General features: G+C 33.0%; 1 protein-coding gene across 3 annotated transcripts in view; it reads right to left on the bottom strand.

Moving 5' to 3' along the window:
- The window catches only part of LOC126890521 (E3 SUMO-protein ligase PIAS2), a 101,258-nt gene that overhangs the window by 64,024 nt on the left and 19,144 nt on the right, over positions 1-18,090 (bottom strand). For all 3 annotated transcript variants that reach the window (XM_050659521.1, XM_050659520.1, XM_050659522.1), the window contains one exon: positions 7,889-8,045. In XM_050659521.1, the coding sequence (XP_050515478.1) occupies positions 7,889-8,045 (157 nt within the window). The remainder of the gene's footprint in view (positions 1-7,888; positions 8,046-18,090) is intronic.

The raw sequence follows: 18,090 nt of genomic DNA, 5'->3' as shown, positions 1-18,090 counted from the left end.
TCCTGGAAAGACTTAGCCCGGCACAGCATCTAGAAATGTTTCAGCTGTATTACGAAAATATGCGTTCTATGAGGAATGTGTTTCGTGCGCTCAAAGCAACTTATGATCCACATAATTGGCCTACCGAATGGACAATCGCTATAACTTCAGTAAGTTTGAAACACAGTTTTCATTACTGGATAACACGCGAAGAAATAGACCACATTCAGCACGTACTGAAGAAAATATAGCGGCGGTAGCGGATGGAATACGCGAAAATAACGAAGAATCGATTCGTCGCCGTTTACAACAGCTTGGTTTGTCGTATACAACATATTGGCGTATTTTACGTAAGGATGTTGGTTTAAAAGCATACAAAATTCAATTAGTGCAAGATCTGAAGCCGATTTACCTTCCGAGTCGTTACCGTTTCAATAGATGTGCTCTTGATAAGCTTGCAGAAGATCCACTGCTTTCGAAAAAAAAAAATTCTTTCCGATGAGGCCCATTTTTGTCTTAACGGGGACGTGAATAAACAAAATGCCCATATTTGAGGTGATTGGCAACCCGAAGAGGTTCAAGAGTTGCCATTACATTCAGAAAAAACAACTGGTGTCGTTTATGGACCGGTGGAATCGTCGATCCATATTTGGTGCCTGAAATTCTAGCTCTTGGTCACGACGATATTTGGTTACAACAAGATGGTGTCACTTGCCATACAGCCCGTGAAAGCAAGGCTTTACTGCGAGAACGATTCGGTGAGCAATTTATTTCACGCTTCGGACCAGTGAATTGGTCGCCTATATCTTGTGACATCATATCTCTAAACTTTTTCCTTTGGAGCTACCTAAAGTCCAAAATCTACATGAATAAATCAGCTACGATTGAGGTATTGGTGGCCAATATTACTCGAGTCATTGCTCAAATACCAATCGAAATGCTCGAACGCGTCATCGAGAATTAGAACTTCAGAATGCACCTCTTGCCATCAGAATGCAGTCACGGCCAACATAACAAAATTCATTTTTTTCATTGTTTTTCTTTTTGAAAAAAGTACCTCTAAATGAATCACCCTTTACATGTACAATAGATATGTCACTGGAAAACACCTTATAACGTCAAAACGAAGGTTTTGTTAAATATCTTCTTCTTCCTCTATATTGGCAATTTTGCTTGTTCATTGGCGGGTATTGAATGAAGTTTGAATGACTTTTCGTCTCATGTATTTGAGCATTTTCTGACTCTCGTAGTTTTTAAAACATTTTTTTTTTGCATAGAACAAGAACGAGTAAACCCTTTGTTTGCAGTGCGCAGGTACCGACCGCGCAGTATTCAAATCTGTATTACTCCGGTAATATTGCTCTAATTTACTTTAAATTTGGTGTGAATAACTCTTGAAGTACAATACTTTCATATGGAATAGATTAGATTTTGTGAGGTAGGTCATGCAGCCTCACCGCACTTCGACCTATAAAGATCTTTTGTGCATACCTTAATATAGTTATACTTCTGATGAGTTGATAGCCTCCTAGGTGACTTGTTTCCTATGTCAGAGGGCGCTAGAGTGACCTCGTCTAGGAATTTTAGCCGTTTGTAGAACAGTGCTACGCAGGTGCATAGTATATGTTCAGCCGTTTCTTTTTCGTTGTCACAGAAACGACAGTTCTCACTATCTGACTTGCCCATCTTTTTGAGATGATATCTTAGAAGGCAGTGACCAGTAAGAAGTCCAGTGACCATTTTGATATATGAGCCCTTTTGCTTGCCTTTGTCTTGGTGTGTTAGACCGATATAGTTGTAGTTGATTGAGTTCACAGGTCCGAAGTTCCTCTCTGGTGTGGCTTTTCGATAGTCCACAGACGGGTTCTGAACCTTGGAATGGGGTATTAGCCCCTTCTTTTGCGACGCTATTAGCTTCATAATTGTTGCAATTCTCTTGTGACCTAGCACCCACATCAACGTTAATTTGTTGCGTTCCGCCAGCTTCTCGAGGGATTGTTTACAGACCCAAACCAACTTTGACTCACAAGTAAATGACTTAGCAGCCTTCAAGGCAGCAAGACTGTCTGATAAAATAAAGACTTTGCCCTATGAGTGTCTCGTTTCAGACATTCTTGGGCACTTATAGTCTAAGATCCGATATAAGGTCGAACTGCACCGATCTGCTTAATAAAAAAAAAATTATTTTATATGTAAATTAGTATGTTAAACATTATAAAAAACAAGGGGTGCCTGATATAATCCTGTTCTGACTATAATTAATTAATAATTAAAAAATGATTTTTTTTTATAAATTTGACTGACGTGTTTAACAAAAAAAATTAACACTATCGGTAAGTGCAAAGCCTATAGGATATGTAAAAATAGGGGTACCTGTAAAAAGCCTGTTATAAATGGGGGTTGCCTAATTTTTAAAATTTTACAGCGTCTACTTATGAATAATTGGACATGTGTAAAACTTTGTTATTACTAATTTTACGAAAAAAAGTTATTCTTTATAAAAAGTTCTGCATGATGTAAATCATATGATTCAACCATCAGATGTCAAATTTTGTCAATCTTATACGAGTTATATAAAAAAATGTTAATTTCGGTCAAGAGTGACTTCGACCTTTCGAATATTGTTATTATGAAACGGTATTAATAATCAAAAAATATGTATTAGTGCGCAATTACATCATTATAATTAAAAAAAAATTTGCAAATTTTTTCGAAATTAGATTCTAAACTTCATTTTTATTTCTTACAAGTAGGATAACTGTTTTATTATCAATTTTGCGAAAAAAAGCAATTGTTCATAAAAAGCTTTGAATTGTCTAAAACCTAAGGTGCAGCCATCATCAATTTTATAAATTTTATACGGGGTATATCAAAAAATATGGGAAAAAAGTTATTCAGCATTAAAAGTATGTTGCAATATAGAATTATATCCTTAAAATTGGAATAATCTGAAATATAAAAGTATGAAACAACTCTTGAGAGAAATTCATTGGCAAAATTGGCAAAAAAAAGGAAAATCACTGGCAAAAGCTCGCAATATATTAGGAACTTATATAATTACAAGTACTATGAAATATCCAATAATTTGGAAATATATTTACATTAGATTAATTAAAAAAAACTGTAAACATTAAATATTGAAATATATTATAATATATTTTTCAATACAAATCCTAAAATCGGTCAGGAATTTAGACATTTTTGACAACTTTTTTGAAAGGAACGTTCGATATTTCCATATATTTAGCTGTTGCCTGGAAACGAAAAATATCTGTATGGAAATCTTATTTTCTTACAGGAATTTCCTGTAAGGTATAGTATACTGTACAACAAATAAGAAAAAACGACATATTTCTCACGAGCGCAGACATTTGTTGGCACGAGCCGAGGAACTAGGCGAGGGCCGCAAATCAAGCGAGGTACACTGTACTTTTTCTATGGATGCGGTTTTGTCAAGAGTTCAAACTTCAAAATTTAATAGTTTAGGTGCTTTTAGGTATATTATATGCACAAATTGAAATAAAATCATCATATTTCCGACTTACTGTATCCTTCTTTCTTTAATTGTAATTTCAACTTCCTTCTCTTTACCTATTCTTCGCAGTACCTATTCTTCTCAGTACTTCATCGTCCGTAACTCTATCTACCCAGGAAACCCTCACAATTCTTCTATATGTCCACATTTCAAAGGCGTTAAGTCGTCTCATTGTCTCCACATTTAACGTCCATGGTCCATAACTTATGGTTTTGAATAATAAAATTCTTGTACTGAATAAAATATCTTTAATAATTATTTTTTATTTTTAATTTGAAATTTTTGACAACTGACATTGTTCATTTATATTTACATCCTTGAAAAAGATAAACGTTTCAAGTAACTATGTGTTGCTTTCTGGTTGCAATTTATAACGATATTTAAATGCTTTATTTATAATGAATAATATTAGGTCTGGATCCCGCGTATGAAAAAAAAAGTTGATTAATAGCAAGCTGAAAATTTGTTAATAGCTTAAGGGTGTCTAGTCGGACAAACTTTGATATATGGGAACACTGGAACAGGGGAAGTTTTAATTGTGGAACAGGTTAAAAATTTGAAACGGTCAGACCACGAAAACGGCACATGTATTTTGTCCGACAGAACAGACTTAAACTCTCCGAACAGAGATTAAACTCTCATGCAAAAATCAGACTGCTATTTATCACCAAATGGGCGTTTTAATGAGTGGAACATGTAGAATATGTCAAATGACAGGAATTATGACAGGTGATAAATAGCAGTCTGATTTTTGCATGAGAGTTTAATCTCTGTTCGGAGAGTTTAAGTCTATTCTGTCGGACAAAATAAATGTGCCGTTTTCGTGGTCTGACCGTTCCAAATTTTTAACCTGTTCCACAATTAAAACTGCCCCTGTTCCAGTGTTCTCATATATCAAAGTTTATCCGACTAGACACCCGTAACCTAATAACAAATTTTCAGCTTGCTATTAATCAACTTTTTTTTTCATACGCGGGATCCAGACCTATATATGAGCGCACTGATAACCGGCAAAATAACGCAAAAGGTGGAAAACATATTAAATTGTAAGATAAAAAGTGATGAACCTAGTGGAGATGTTAAATTTAGCGATAGTAACTTATAGATTGACATTATATTGATTGTTTTCCACCTTTAGACGTATCGGACGAGTTTGAGAAATGCCACTGTCACAGTGACAGTTTTAGTTGACATACTCCTCTGATACGTCTAAAGGTGGGAAAAAATCAATATAATGTCAATCTATAAGTTACTATCGCTAAATTTAACAACTCTACTAGTTTTGTTCCCTTTTATCTCACAATTTAATATGTTCTCCATCTTTTGCGCTATTTTGCCGGTTATTAGCACGCTCATCACTGTATACATATATTGCGAGTTTTTGGCAGTGATTTTCCCTTTTTGCCAATTTTGCCAAGTTGGCCGACTTTGCCAATGAATTTCGCTTAAGAGATTTTTTATACCTTTATATATTTCAGAATATTTCAAATTATAAGGATATTCTTCTATATTGCAACATATATTTAATACTGAATGGAGCGAAATTCAAATTTTTTTTATATACCTCGTATAAAGTATATAAAATTGATGATGGCTGCACGTTAGGTTTTAGACAATTCAAAGCTATTTATGAACAATTGCTTTTTTCGCAAAATTGATAATAAAAGAGTTATCCTACTTGTAAGAAATAAAAATGAAGTTTTGCAAGTTTTTTTTTTTAAATATAATGATGTAATTCCGCACTAAAACATATTTTTTGATTATTAATACCGTTTTATAATAACAATTTTCGAAAGGCCGAAGTCACTCATGGCCGAAATTAACATTTTTTGACATAACTCGTATAAAATTGACAAAATTTGACATTTGATGGTTGAATCATAGGATTTACATCATGCAGAACTTTTTATAAAGAATAACTTTTTTTTGTAAAATTAGTAATAACAAAGTTTTACACATGTTCAATTATTCATAAGTAGACGCTGTAAAATTTTAAAAATTAGGCAACCCCCATTTAGAACCGGCTTTTTGCAGGCACCCCTATTTTTACATATCCTATAGGCTTTGCACTTACCAATAGTGTTAATTTTTTTTGTTAAACACGTCAGTCAAATTTATAGAAAAAAATCATTTTTTAATTATTTATTAATTATAGTCAGAACAGGATTATATCAGGCACCCCTTGTTTTTTATAATGTTGAACATACTAATTTACATATAAAATAATTTTTTTCCATTAAACAGATCGGTGCAGTTCGACCTTATATCGTATCCTCTACTATTAACAACCTTAATATTTATATGGAATAAAAAAAATTATTCAATTTTTTTAAAATAATAGACCTATGTAACCCCTTAACTGCCGTTTATTTTAATATTGTTTTTATTTATTAGTCGAAGAAATAAAACTGAAAAAATGGCAAAACCTCGCAATTTTTTCGTCCAGCATCGATTTGTACAAAAATTTGGGATTAGGCTCATTTCACCCTCTAGTTCATTTTCTATATTGAGCCGTTGTACGCTTTTGGTTTTTAAGGGTGAAAACTACCCCTAATTGTAAAAAATTATAAAATAACATTTTAAACTTTAATATTGTCAACATTTGGTTCTTATTAGTTACATAATGATTGTTTTATGTTTTAAGATATACTATCATAATAGTTCAACCCTTACAACCACCCTTGTTGGAGCTATATATAAAAAATTGACTTATCCTAAAATAATAATTTCCGCTTGCATCGATTTATAAAAATTTGGGATTAGGATCATCTCACCCTGTACTTCATATTCTATATCATGCTCAAGGGCGTTGATGATTTTTTGGGGTGTAAACTACCCCTTATTGTCAAAAATTATAACATTGTAAACTTTAATATGGGTAAGATTTGGTTTTGATTGGTTAAATAATGATTGTTTATGCTAAAGGATATAATATCATAATATTTCAACCCTTCAAAACCACCTTTAATAACATTGCAATTTTTATAAATAGATAATTTAATAGATATATACAGAAAAAAAGTAGAATTAAAGAATTACAAAAACATTTATTTACACGAAAATACGAATTTACAAATATGTACAAATACAAATAGTTTTTTAGTCATCTTCCAGTATACGAACCGGTTCTGTGGTATTATATACATTGAAAATGCTATATAAGCTGACTATTCAAATTTTCCGAAAACAAAAATTCGTTTTATAAAAATAGTTCCTTCATTTTTGGCGATAAAAAGTTTTTTCACAAATGATTTTGTAGGATTTTTGAAGAGCTATAAGAGTATGTAAATTAAATTCCATAATATCCGTTAGTTTTTAATTGGGGTGGGTTTAAAGGACTCGAATAAGGGATTGCTTGCTCGTAAATAGAGGTTTTAAACAGCTATATTTTGCTAACTATTCACTGTAATGAAAATATATGCACAAGGAAATTTTAGTTATTAAAAAAGCTACAATTTAGTAGTCTATCATTTTTTTCGGATCTCCAGTATTTTCGGAGATATCTTGAAGAAAAAGGTGAAAAATACGAAATTGCAAAAAATCTACTTTTCTTTAAACTCCAATGTTTCTAAAATTAGGCCTTTTAAATAGGTCAAACTTCTTGGGTGTATTTATAATGCAAATACAAATGGAATTACAGAAAGGTGAACACCGATTTTTAATTAGGAAGGTAGTTAGGGGGTTGTTTTCAGTGATTTTTTCGTAGAGAAAAGCAGGTACCGACCTTTCTTTGATCATAAGTCGCTCAATTTTTATGCTAGAAACGTTTTTTTTAAGATCTAATTGTATGGTTGAAAAAAGATTATCTAAGTTTTCCTCGAAAAATGCAAAGTTTTTCCGTTATTTGGCTGTGAATATTTCAAATTATGCATTTGACGAAAAAGAAGCTAACCTTTAACATGCCGTATCTCGGTTCGTATTGGTCGTAAAAATATTATAGAAAAAGAATTTGGTTTCTGTTACTAAAAGATACAATTTTGATATCTACATTTTTTTTGATTAAATGCATATTTTTCGAGTTATTCTCAAAAAACCCTCAAAAAAGGTTGATGTTTTCGTCGAAAAACTGTTACTTTCAACTGCGAAAAATATTAGTTTTGAGAAGAAAATGTAAAAAACATTTTTTTCTTAGATTACTTTTTACATCGATTTACATGGTTAAAATGTAATAAAAAATTCCCACCCCCGACATGGGGTGCCCCCTAGGTTTTAGCGTACAGCGGCATGATATAGAAAATGATTCTTGGCCTATTTCCTGCCTTCTGTCAAATTTCAAGTAAATACATGCTGGACGAAAAAATTGCGAGCCAAAATGCTTCATTTGCTGGTCTATATGTGAATATCTACTACAAATGAACTAATTAATATACTTACAGCCATCTGTCTACCGTCGACACCGTAAGGATGAACAGCCGTCCTGGGCATGTTACCTGGTTGCTGTGGCATACTATTTACAGGGGCCCCAGCTGAAATATCTTGGTTTGGAGGCGATGTGCTTGGTGTTTGAATACCCGTTAACACACCGTTTTGTCTGAAATCGTAAATAAAAATAATAAGCATTTGATTAAAAACGAACGCAATCTGTTGAGAGGACATAGTTTTAGAGATAAATTAACAGACATAGTTTCACAAGACAAAACCGAACGGAACTATGCAATGTGGGCCAAAGAAAACGCCGAAACAGGTCGATTTTTGATCTAAGGGGGACACATTTTTATGGTACATACATCTGTCATTTGTCAACCCCTCCCCTTCCACTTCCCCTCCCCTTATTTTTAAATAGGGAATAGAGGTCGTGTGCTAGCTCATTTGAAAGGTTATTTAATTCTCTATTCAGTAATATAAACATTAACATAATTGAATGAAGTAAAAAACAGACGTACTCTCAATCATTTATTGTAACTTCCGACGACCGGCTTCGCTCTACAGTTTGAAGAGCATCTTCAGGTTAACGGTTACAAGTCACTAAATGATTCGACTACAAGGAGCTACTTCCTGAGTATTCAATAACATAATATCTTGTCAAGTTATGCTAACGGGATATGCTGGAATAGACGGAGAATGTTATGTTGTAAAGGTTAACAAGTTTATGGAAATTCTTGAGGGTGGTGAGATAATTGGTAAAAAAGACATCCAACAAATCTGTGTCTGCTATTTTGTTTGTGAAGTAAACTAAAGTGAATGTCATATACACAATTTTAATATGTAATGGTTTTAAAGATTTTTATTTATATTTATTAAAAGATTTTGATTTATATCTATTAAAAGACTTCTATTTATTTATGTATGTGTTGGTGTAAGGCTGACAACGTTTGGATCAAAACAGGTTAATATCTAATATCGATGTTAACTTTGGACGTGCAATTGTAACCCAATTGTTAAGGTCAATACTCCTTGATGTTCTGATGAGAGGAGTAGAGGTCGTAAAAAGGAAGAAATAGTCGGAAAGCTTAAAAATTGTAACTAAATGATTGTATTAGCAGTCATATGATAAAATAATAATAAAATGTGAATTGATAGACAACAATGTAGGTATGTACATGAAACTGAGATATAAAATAGAAGGGAGAAAATAGAAAAAGAATTAATATTCAGTTGAAAGTTAATTGACGGTAAATTAAGTCTATGTTTTATTGATTTAAGCAGAGAAGAAATTGTAATAAACTGTTGAATCGGATAAAAGGAAAGGAAATAATAAATGGGGGTACCTACATTGTGTTAAATTCGTCAATAAATAAGTAAAATCCACATTAAAACAAACCGCACAGGAACACAAAGACGGGACAAGTTCCAACAAATTTTCAACAAAAAAGTAAAGGAGAAAATATCGAGAACTAGAACAAAACATAGTTAAACAAATGCAGTGCCCCTGACCTAGTTCCACTTCCCAAATTATTTGTTGTCCCGTCTTTGTGTTCCTGTGCGGTTTGTTTTAATGTCGATTTTACTTATTTATTGACGAATTTAACACAATGTATGTACCCCCATTTATTATTTCCTTTTCTTTTATCTGATTCAACAGTTTATTAAAATTTCTTCTCTGCTTAAATCAATAAAACATAGTCTTAATTTACCGTCAATTAACTTTAAACTGAATATTAATTCTTTTTCAATTTTCTTTCCTATTTTCTCCCTTCTATTTTATATCTCAGTTTCATGTACCTACATTGTTGTCTATCAATTCACATTTTATTATTATTATTTTATCATATGACTGCTAATACAATCATTTAGCTACAATTTTTAAGCTTTCCGACTATTTCTTCCTTTGAGCGACCTCTACTCCTCTCATCAGAACATCAAGGAGTATTGACCTTAACAATTGGGTTACAATTGCACGTCCAGAGCTAACATAGATATTAGATATTAACCTGTTTTGATCCAAACGTTGTCAGCCTTACACCAACACATGCATAAATAAATAGAAGTCTTTTAATAAATATAAATAAAAATCTTTTAATAAATATAAATAAAAATCTTTAAAACCATTACATATTAAAATTGTATATATGACATTCACTTTAGTTTACTTCAAAAACAAAATAGCAAGATTTGTTGGATGTCTTTTTTACCAATTATCTCACCACCCTCAAGAATTTCCATAAACTTGTTAAACTATACAACATTCTCCATCTATTCCAACATATCCCGTTAGCATAACTTGAGCAAGATATCATGTTATTGAATACTCAGGAAGTAGCTCCTTGTAGCCGAATCATTTAGTGACTTGTAATCGTTGACCTGAAGATGATCTGCAAACTGTAGAGAGCGAAACCGGTTGTCGGAAGTTACAATAAATGATTGAAGAGTATGTCTGTTTTTTACTTCATTCAAAATGAACTCTCAAATGCAATCCATTCAACATTAACATAATTATTTATACAGAGAAGAAAAAATATTTTAATTAAATTCATTGACACAAAAAGAAGAATGTATGTAATTTATTTAATTCAATATACATTCTACTGCTGTCACAAAACAGAAAAAATGATTTTTGATATTTTCATCTGCCTTTTGGTAGGTTGAATATTGAATTTAAGCAACAAACAATGTTTATTTATCAAATAAACATTTTTTTCTGTTTTCTGTCAGCAGTAGAATGTATTTTGAGTTAAATAAATTACATACATTCTTCTTTCTGTGTTAATTCATTTAATTCAAAATAATTTTTCTTTGACACCCTGTATAAATAATTATGTCAATGTTATTATTACTGGATAGTGAATTGAATAACCTTTCAAATGAGCTAACACACGACCCCTATTCCCTATTTAAAAATAAGAAGTGAGGGAAGTGGAAGGGAGAGGGTTGACAAATGACAGATGTATGTACCGTAAAAATGTGTCTCCCTTAGATCAAAAATCGACCTGTTTCGGCATTTCCTTAAAATCTAATAACTACTGCCAAATATCGAGGTGGACTGTTTTCTTTGGCTTCTTCTTCTGTATAAAGAAGGATAAGGTGCGTCAAGTATGAACGATTTGGTATTAAGGATAGGTCTAAAGTCACAATTTGGAACATCAGAGGAATAAAGTTAACGAAATAAATAAAACACTTATTTGCGATCAATTTATTGCACATAGAACGACCGGTTTCGAACACTAAACTTTGCTGTTCATCATCAGGACCCCGGAAAGGTTTTTTAAATGCTAAAATTACATTTGCAACCATTAGAGTTCTATCAGGTATACTTTAAATTATGCCAATATTATAAATACAAAAGGTATATTTTGTCAAAAACAGAATATTACAATATACAACAGAAAATAAATAACATTTTTAGACAAAAAAAGGATCTTCTCACGATTATACAACCGATTACAAAAAGTCCACCACACAGGTAGACCTTTTCGAAAAGACACAATATTATATAGGTATGCATAGTTTAAAACAATATATAATTGTACTTACATGCCGTTACAAGGAATGTTTTACATATGTGCATACTAAAACGCTCAATTATGCTACGCTGTTGTCTAAGGATCATCAGCTTTATTGCACATAGAAAATTGAGAAATGTTTATTGAGGAGACAGTTATGAACAAATAGATATAGGATAAAAGTATTGATACGATGATTTTTATGTTATAATAGCTTTATCCTATACCTGTTTGTTTCCTAACTCTCTCCTCAAGAGACATTCTTGACAACATGACCCTTAGACCACAGCCTAGCATAATTAAGCGTTTTAGTATGCACCGAGGTAACTACATTCGTTGTATCGGCATGAAAGTACTATTATACACTCTTTCAAACTATGCACACATAATATTGGCATAATTTATAGTATATTTGATAGAACCCTAATAGTTACAAATTGTAATTTTAACATTTAAGAAACCTTTACGGAGACCTGACGATGCAGCAAAGTTTAGTGTTCGAAACCGGTCGCCCAAGGAACAAAAAATTGATTGTGAATATGTATTTTATTTATTTCTTTAACCTTGTTGAAATTGACTAACATATGCAACGGATTCATCATAAGAGGAATAGTAAACAACGAAATAGATCTCGATCAATATCTACAGAAGCAGAAAATAGATATAGCTGTCATAACTAAAACTAAGCAAAATGTTGAAAGGTACAAAAAGTGTAGACCATATGGTTTATAGCAAAATATATGGAACTGAAAAAACAAAATAACGAGTTATAGTAATACAAATTTATCTGCAACTGTGAGAACAGACGACAGATGTTCATTTATGCGGTGCAAGTGACCTTGAGGGTTTTTGTTAACTCTGTTATACTGTACACATATGCAAATAATAGGGATATAATATTAACACATATAGGGGTATTAACAACAATGTTCAATATTGACAGAGGACACTTAAATATTATAGGAGTATATGTACCAGAACAAAGAAGAAAAGCGGAAACTACCCAATTCGATAAATACGAGGTCTGGCTATTAAATAACAAGACTGCGCGCGCAGAAGGCCTCCTAGAGGGGAAGAGTGGGAAACGAATGCAGCATTGGATAACTGGAAGTGTCTACTCTTCCAGTACGAAAACACGTTTTTGTCGCTGTAGTAGTATTTTTTCTGTAGAGGTTACAAAAGAACGTGTTTTGTTCTCGTGCCGATAACAATGTGTGACGAAAAACATGAGCAACGGATTAATGTGAAATTTCTCGTTAAATTAAAAAAAAACTCCGACAGAGTGCTATAATTTGTTGAAAGAGGCCTATGGTGAGAATTCTCTATCTCATGCGCGTGTTTTCGCATGGTATAAACGGTTTTCTGAAGGCCGAGAGCGCCGAAGATGACCAACGTCCAGGTCGACCTGTCTCTGTTTCAACTCCGCAAACAGTGACCAAAATAAATGGAATGGTGCGCAGAGATCGTCGTATGAGCATTTGGATGATTGCTGAGACTGTAAACGCCGATAAAGAAACTGTCAGAAAAATTTTACATGACGAATTGAACATGAAGAAAGTCTGTGCGAAGTTGGTCCCAAAAAATTTGACCCCTGACCAAAAGCTCGTCCGTCAACAGATCTGCTCAGATTTTCTTGAGAGGTTACATGAAGAGCCTGAATCAATGGAAAACATCATCACTTGCGATGAAACCTGGATATTCAAATACGATGTTGAAACAAAGCGACAATCCATGCACTGGAAAACTCCTGCATCGCCAAGAATGAAAAAAGCAAGGATGTCGAAATCAAAATTTAAAGCCATGCTAATCGTTTTTTTTTTTCGACATTAACGGCATCGTGATGACTGAATGGGTTCCAGAGGGTCAAACTGTAAACCAAACTTACTATTTGAAAGTTTTGGCAACGCTGCGAGAGCGAGTTCGTAAGAAACGGCCGGAGTTGTGGAAAACAAGTCGTGGATCTTGCACCAGGACAACGCACCTGCCCATAACGCGCTGTCTGCGAAGCGTTATTTAGCCGCTAGAGGCATTCCAGTGCTCGAACACCCGCCGTACTCGCCTGATGTAGCACTCTGTGACTTTTTCCTGTTTCCGAAGATCAAGTCTGCCTTAAAAGGAATCCGGTTCGAGTCGATGGAAGAGGTGAAGCGAAAGAAGGCGGAGCTCCTAAAAGCTCGTAACAAAAGAAGACTTCCAGCATTGCTTTGACCAATGGAAAAAACGAATGGAACGGTGTGTGGCGAGGGAAGGGGAATATATTGAAGGAGAGCATTCGATTGTGGAATAATTTTTAAAATAAAAACTCTTTTTCATAAGCAGTCTCGTTATTTAATAGCCAGACCTCGTAATTACAACGAACCCTGAATTATGCTGTCCATCACGGATCACATCTTAATTTGAGGAGATTTGAGACATGAGGAGAAAGAGGCTTGAACGAAGACATGTGCTACGATCGAGAGCAATGGCGATTGGGAATCGGAAGACGTCGTAGAACGTTATGAACCGATTATATATATATATATATATATATATATATATATATATATATATATATATATATATATATATATATATATATATATATAAATGAACGTGTATGCCTTGATCCTGAAAATGGGGAAGAACTACGATAATTAGCAACCATTAACAGTGTAAAAATGGTAAACAAAAGTATCCAAAATATATATACATAAATACACGTGAAGCGCAAGAGGCCAACGACATTATATCTATTGAATATCTACTCAGACCTCTCCTTATTGGTATCTACAAGAACATCAATTATCAATACAGTCGGAAAAATGAAAGAATACCCATGAACGATCACATCAATCACTTATTTTGTATTTGCTGTCTTTTTCTATAACAAACGTTTGTTATTTACAACAAAAACGTTTGTTAACAAAATAAGTGATTGATGTGATCGTTCATGGGTATTCTTTCATTTTTCCGACTGTACCTAAATGGAAGAAAGTAAACACATAGAAATCAGACTCAGTCCTCATATAAAGTGCACCTACTCCAAGAGAAGAGCTTATGGGATCTATTCCATTAAGGAACTCCATAATATAAAATAGGAAAACATCAAAGTCTGCATATCCAATGCAGCAAAGGAAGTAGGAGAGAAAAAAAGAAAAACAACAAAAAATACGATTATGGAACGAATAACTACAAACATTGACAAACGAGATGCGTATCTAAAACTCCTACTGACAAACCAATAATTTTACTTAAGGCGTAATACGCTCAAATTAATCAAGGAAAGAAAGCATGGCAAGCAAGACTGAAAAGATTGTCTCCCGCTGGGAGAAACGAGCGCATTCCTACCCTGACCACCGCACATCTCAAGGTCAGATGCAAAGTGGCTTTCGGCAGTCTGTACACAAAAACATACAAGAAAGTAAAGACAGACATTAATTATATAGGAGTACCACCTACCATCACTAGATATAAGACCTACCACTACAAAGCAGACTGACAAAAATAAGAAGCGATCCCAAGTAATAACCCACATATGAGAACGATAGCGAAGTCAATCAAATACTATTACGGCCGGTTTCACAAAGTTAAGTTAACTTGTGGTTAAGAGATAACCAGAGGTTCCCCCATTATAATATATTGGGGTAACCTCTGGTTATCTCTTAACTTTACTTTGTGAAACCGGCAGTTAGTCCAGAAAGCCACTGCGCATCCGCTAGGAAAAATATTCCGATTCGGATTTTTGCACAATCTAACTCAAAAAGGACCCCTTTTAACAAATTTGCATGTTGCCAAGTCCAAAAGCGGGTCAACATTTTTTTAAACGTTTTTTTTTTGTTTTTTTTCCAAAAATTATTTTTTTTGCATTGAACAAAGTTTTTTTTAGGTTTTTTGAAAAACTGAAAATTTGGATGTTGCCAAGGTAAGAAGATATTCTTTGAACATCGATTAATGAAATCCCGAAGAGTTTTTTGCAATACAATATCGAAAATCCCTTTGTCTTTTATTTGCCAATCAAGCGGGCGCTTGATTGGCAACCGTTGCATGTACATATATTACGTAAGATGCGTAAATATATGTGCGAAAAATATTTCGATTCAATTATTTTTCACCATCTTGCTTGAAAATATCCCCTCTTAACAAATTCGTATGTTGCCAGGATCAAAAAGTCAAAAAAAATTTTAAACGTTTATTTTTTGTTTTTTTTTCCTAAAACTAATTTTTTTGCATCGGACAAATTTTTTTAGGTTTTTTGGATCATTAAAAATAGAAAAGACAATAAGTGACTTTTCTGTAAATGTGATAGTTTTCGAGATGTAAGCGATTGAAAATTTAAAAATTGCAAAATCGGCCATTTTTAACCTTCAAAAACTATGTAAAACACAGAAAATTTCAATGATACCAAGGTACGTAGATATTCTAAGAATATCGATTGATGAAGTCCCGAAGAGCTTTTTGCAATACAATATCGAACACCCCTTTGTTTTTTAATTGTTACTCAAGCGGTCGCTACACTATTTTGCAAGCGGTCGCTACAATGCAACGGTTGAAAATAGTGTCGCTCCCGCTCGATTAGCAATTAAAAAACAAAGGGGTTTTCGATATTGTATTGTACAAAGCTCTTCGGGATTTCATCAATCGATATTCTTAGAATATCTACGTACCTTGGTATCATTGAAATTTTTGGTGTTTCACATAGTTTTTAATTATTCCGAAAAAAATGGCCGATTTTGCATTTTTAAAATTTTGATCGCTTATATCTCGAAAACTATCATATTTACGGAAAAGCCTCTTCAGGTCTTTTCTATTTGGAATGATCTAAAAAACCAAAAACAAACGTTTAAAAATTTTTTTGACTTTTTAATCCTGGCAACATACAAATTTGTTAATAGGAGATATTTTCAAGCAACATGGTGAAAAAAAAATTGAATCGAAATATTTTTCCGCGCATATATTTGCGCATGTTACATATACATGCAAGGGTTGCCAATCAAGCGCCCGCTTGATTGGAAAATAAAAAACATAGCGAGTTTTCGATATTGTATTGCAAAAAACTCTTCGGGATTTCATCAATCGATGTTCAAAGAATATCTTCTTACCTTGGCAACATCGAAATTTTCAGTTTTTTACATAGTTTCTGAGGGTTAAAAATGGCCGATTTCGCAATTTTTAATCGTTTATATGTCAAAAACTATCAACTTTAGAGAAAAGTCACTAAAGACCTTTTCTGTCAGAAATGATCCAAAAAACCTAAAAAAGCTTTGTTCAATGCAAAAAAATAATTTTTGGAAAAAACAAAAAAAAGACGTTTAAAAAAATGTTGACCCACTTTTGGACCTGGCAACATGCAAATTTGTTAAAAGGGGTCCTTTTTGAGTAAGATTTTGCAAAAAAATCCGAATCGGAATATTTCTGGACTATATAGATGAACTACAAACTGCACTTGAACATATAAAAATTAGAAAAGGTTCAGGAAGAGGTAGGATAAATACAAAATTACACTAGGATAAATACTGCTTTTTCTACAGCACATTTTTAATATTTGCTGGGGGAGATGCTAAATTCCAAACACATGGAAAACAATGGAATCATCTTTATTTAAAAAAGCAACATAAGCGATTGCAGAAACTATAGAGGCACTAGTGATTTTGTCCCGTCGCCATGCGACGGATGATCCAATCAATTGCCATCTATCGAACTTGCCTTTCAACGTATTGCAATGCTCTTCGTGTCCTCTGCAACGCGGATTCTCGCTGTTGCCTACTTAATCTAGCTTCAGAACTCTCTTCTGCACGACGTCGTCGCTTAGATTCAGCTTCCCGAGCTCGTTGTTCTTCACTGTGCTGAGCTCTAACGTCCCTTCTTCGAGCATTCCTAGCTTCCTTTCGTTCTTCATCGGTATTATATTTATTAGGTCTCACCATATTCGCAGCCAAAATTTTAGGATCAACAAATTCTCAAAAGAATTAAAAATACAATTTTTAAAATAATAAACTTGTTGCATGTAAATCAAGTAAATATAAAGTAACAAAGCTTTACATTATTTTTCTTAATAAAGTAACCAACATGTTTGTCAATCATCAACGTAAAACGACACGTAAAATAGATGCGAGAGTCAATTTACTCCCGTTGAAGGGGAGTCCGTTGTACAAATGTAAACATTTCATTTAATTATAAAACCTAAAACTTTAGTTGTTAATAAATTCCTTTCAAACTGTACACATATTTAATTCTTAAACATCTTATTTACTTTATATGATAATTGAATTTACTATCAAATGTTTATGTTATGTTTTTTTCGAAAAATCGATGGTAAGACTCTATGGGACAGAGCTAGACGTACATATATACGACGGAGATGCAAGGTGGATAACATTAATAACTGGATAAGAAACAGAAGAATAGAATGGAATGACCACATAAGCCGAATGACAACAAATAGAGTAGTAAGGACAGCGAGAGACGATTCCCCAATAGGAAGACGATCAGTGGGAAGACCACGAAAACGATGGAACGACAAATTCCTAGGGGCACATTGAAAAACAGAATGTCTATACAAAAAGATGAAGAAGAAGAAAATTTGTTTAAAATCTAAATAATAAATAAATAATAAAATTCCTTTATTCAATTTTAAAAATATTATATATTGTACCTATATAATTTGTTTAAAATATAAATAAATAAAAAATAAAATTACTTTATTAAATTTTAAAAATA

The sequence above is a fragment of the Diabrotica virgifera genome, chromosome 8 (assembly GCF_917563875.1).
Source record: "Diabrotica virgifera virgifera chromosome 8, PGI_DIABVI_V3a".
Classification (NCBI taxonomy): Eukaryota; Metazoa; Arthropoda; class Insecta; order Coleoptera; family Chrysomelidae; genus Diabrotica; species Diabrotica virgifera.
The sequence above is the reverse complement of the archived record's forward strand: the minus strand, read 5'-3'. Positions and strand labels throughout refer to the sequence as shown.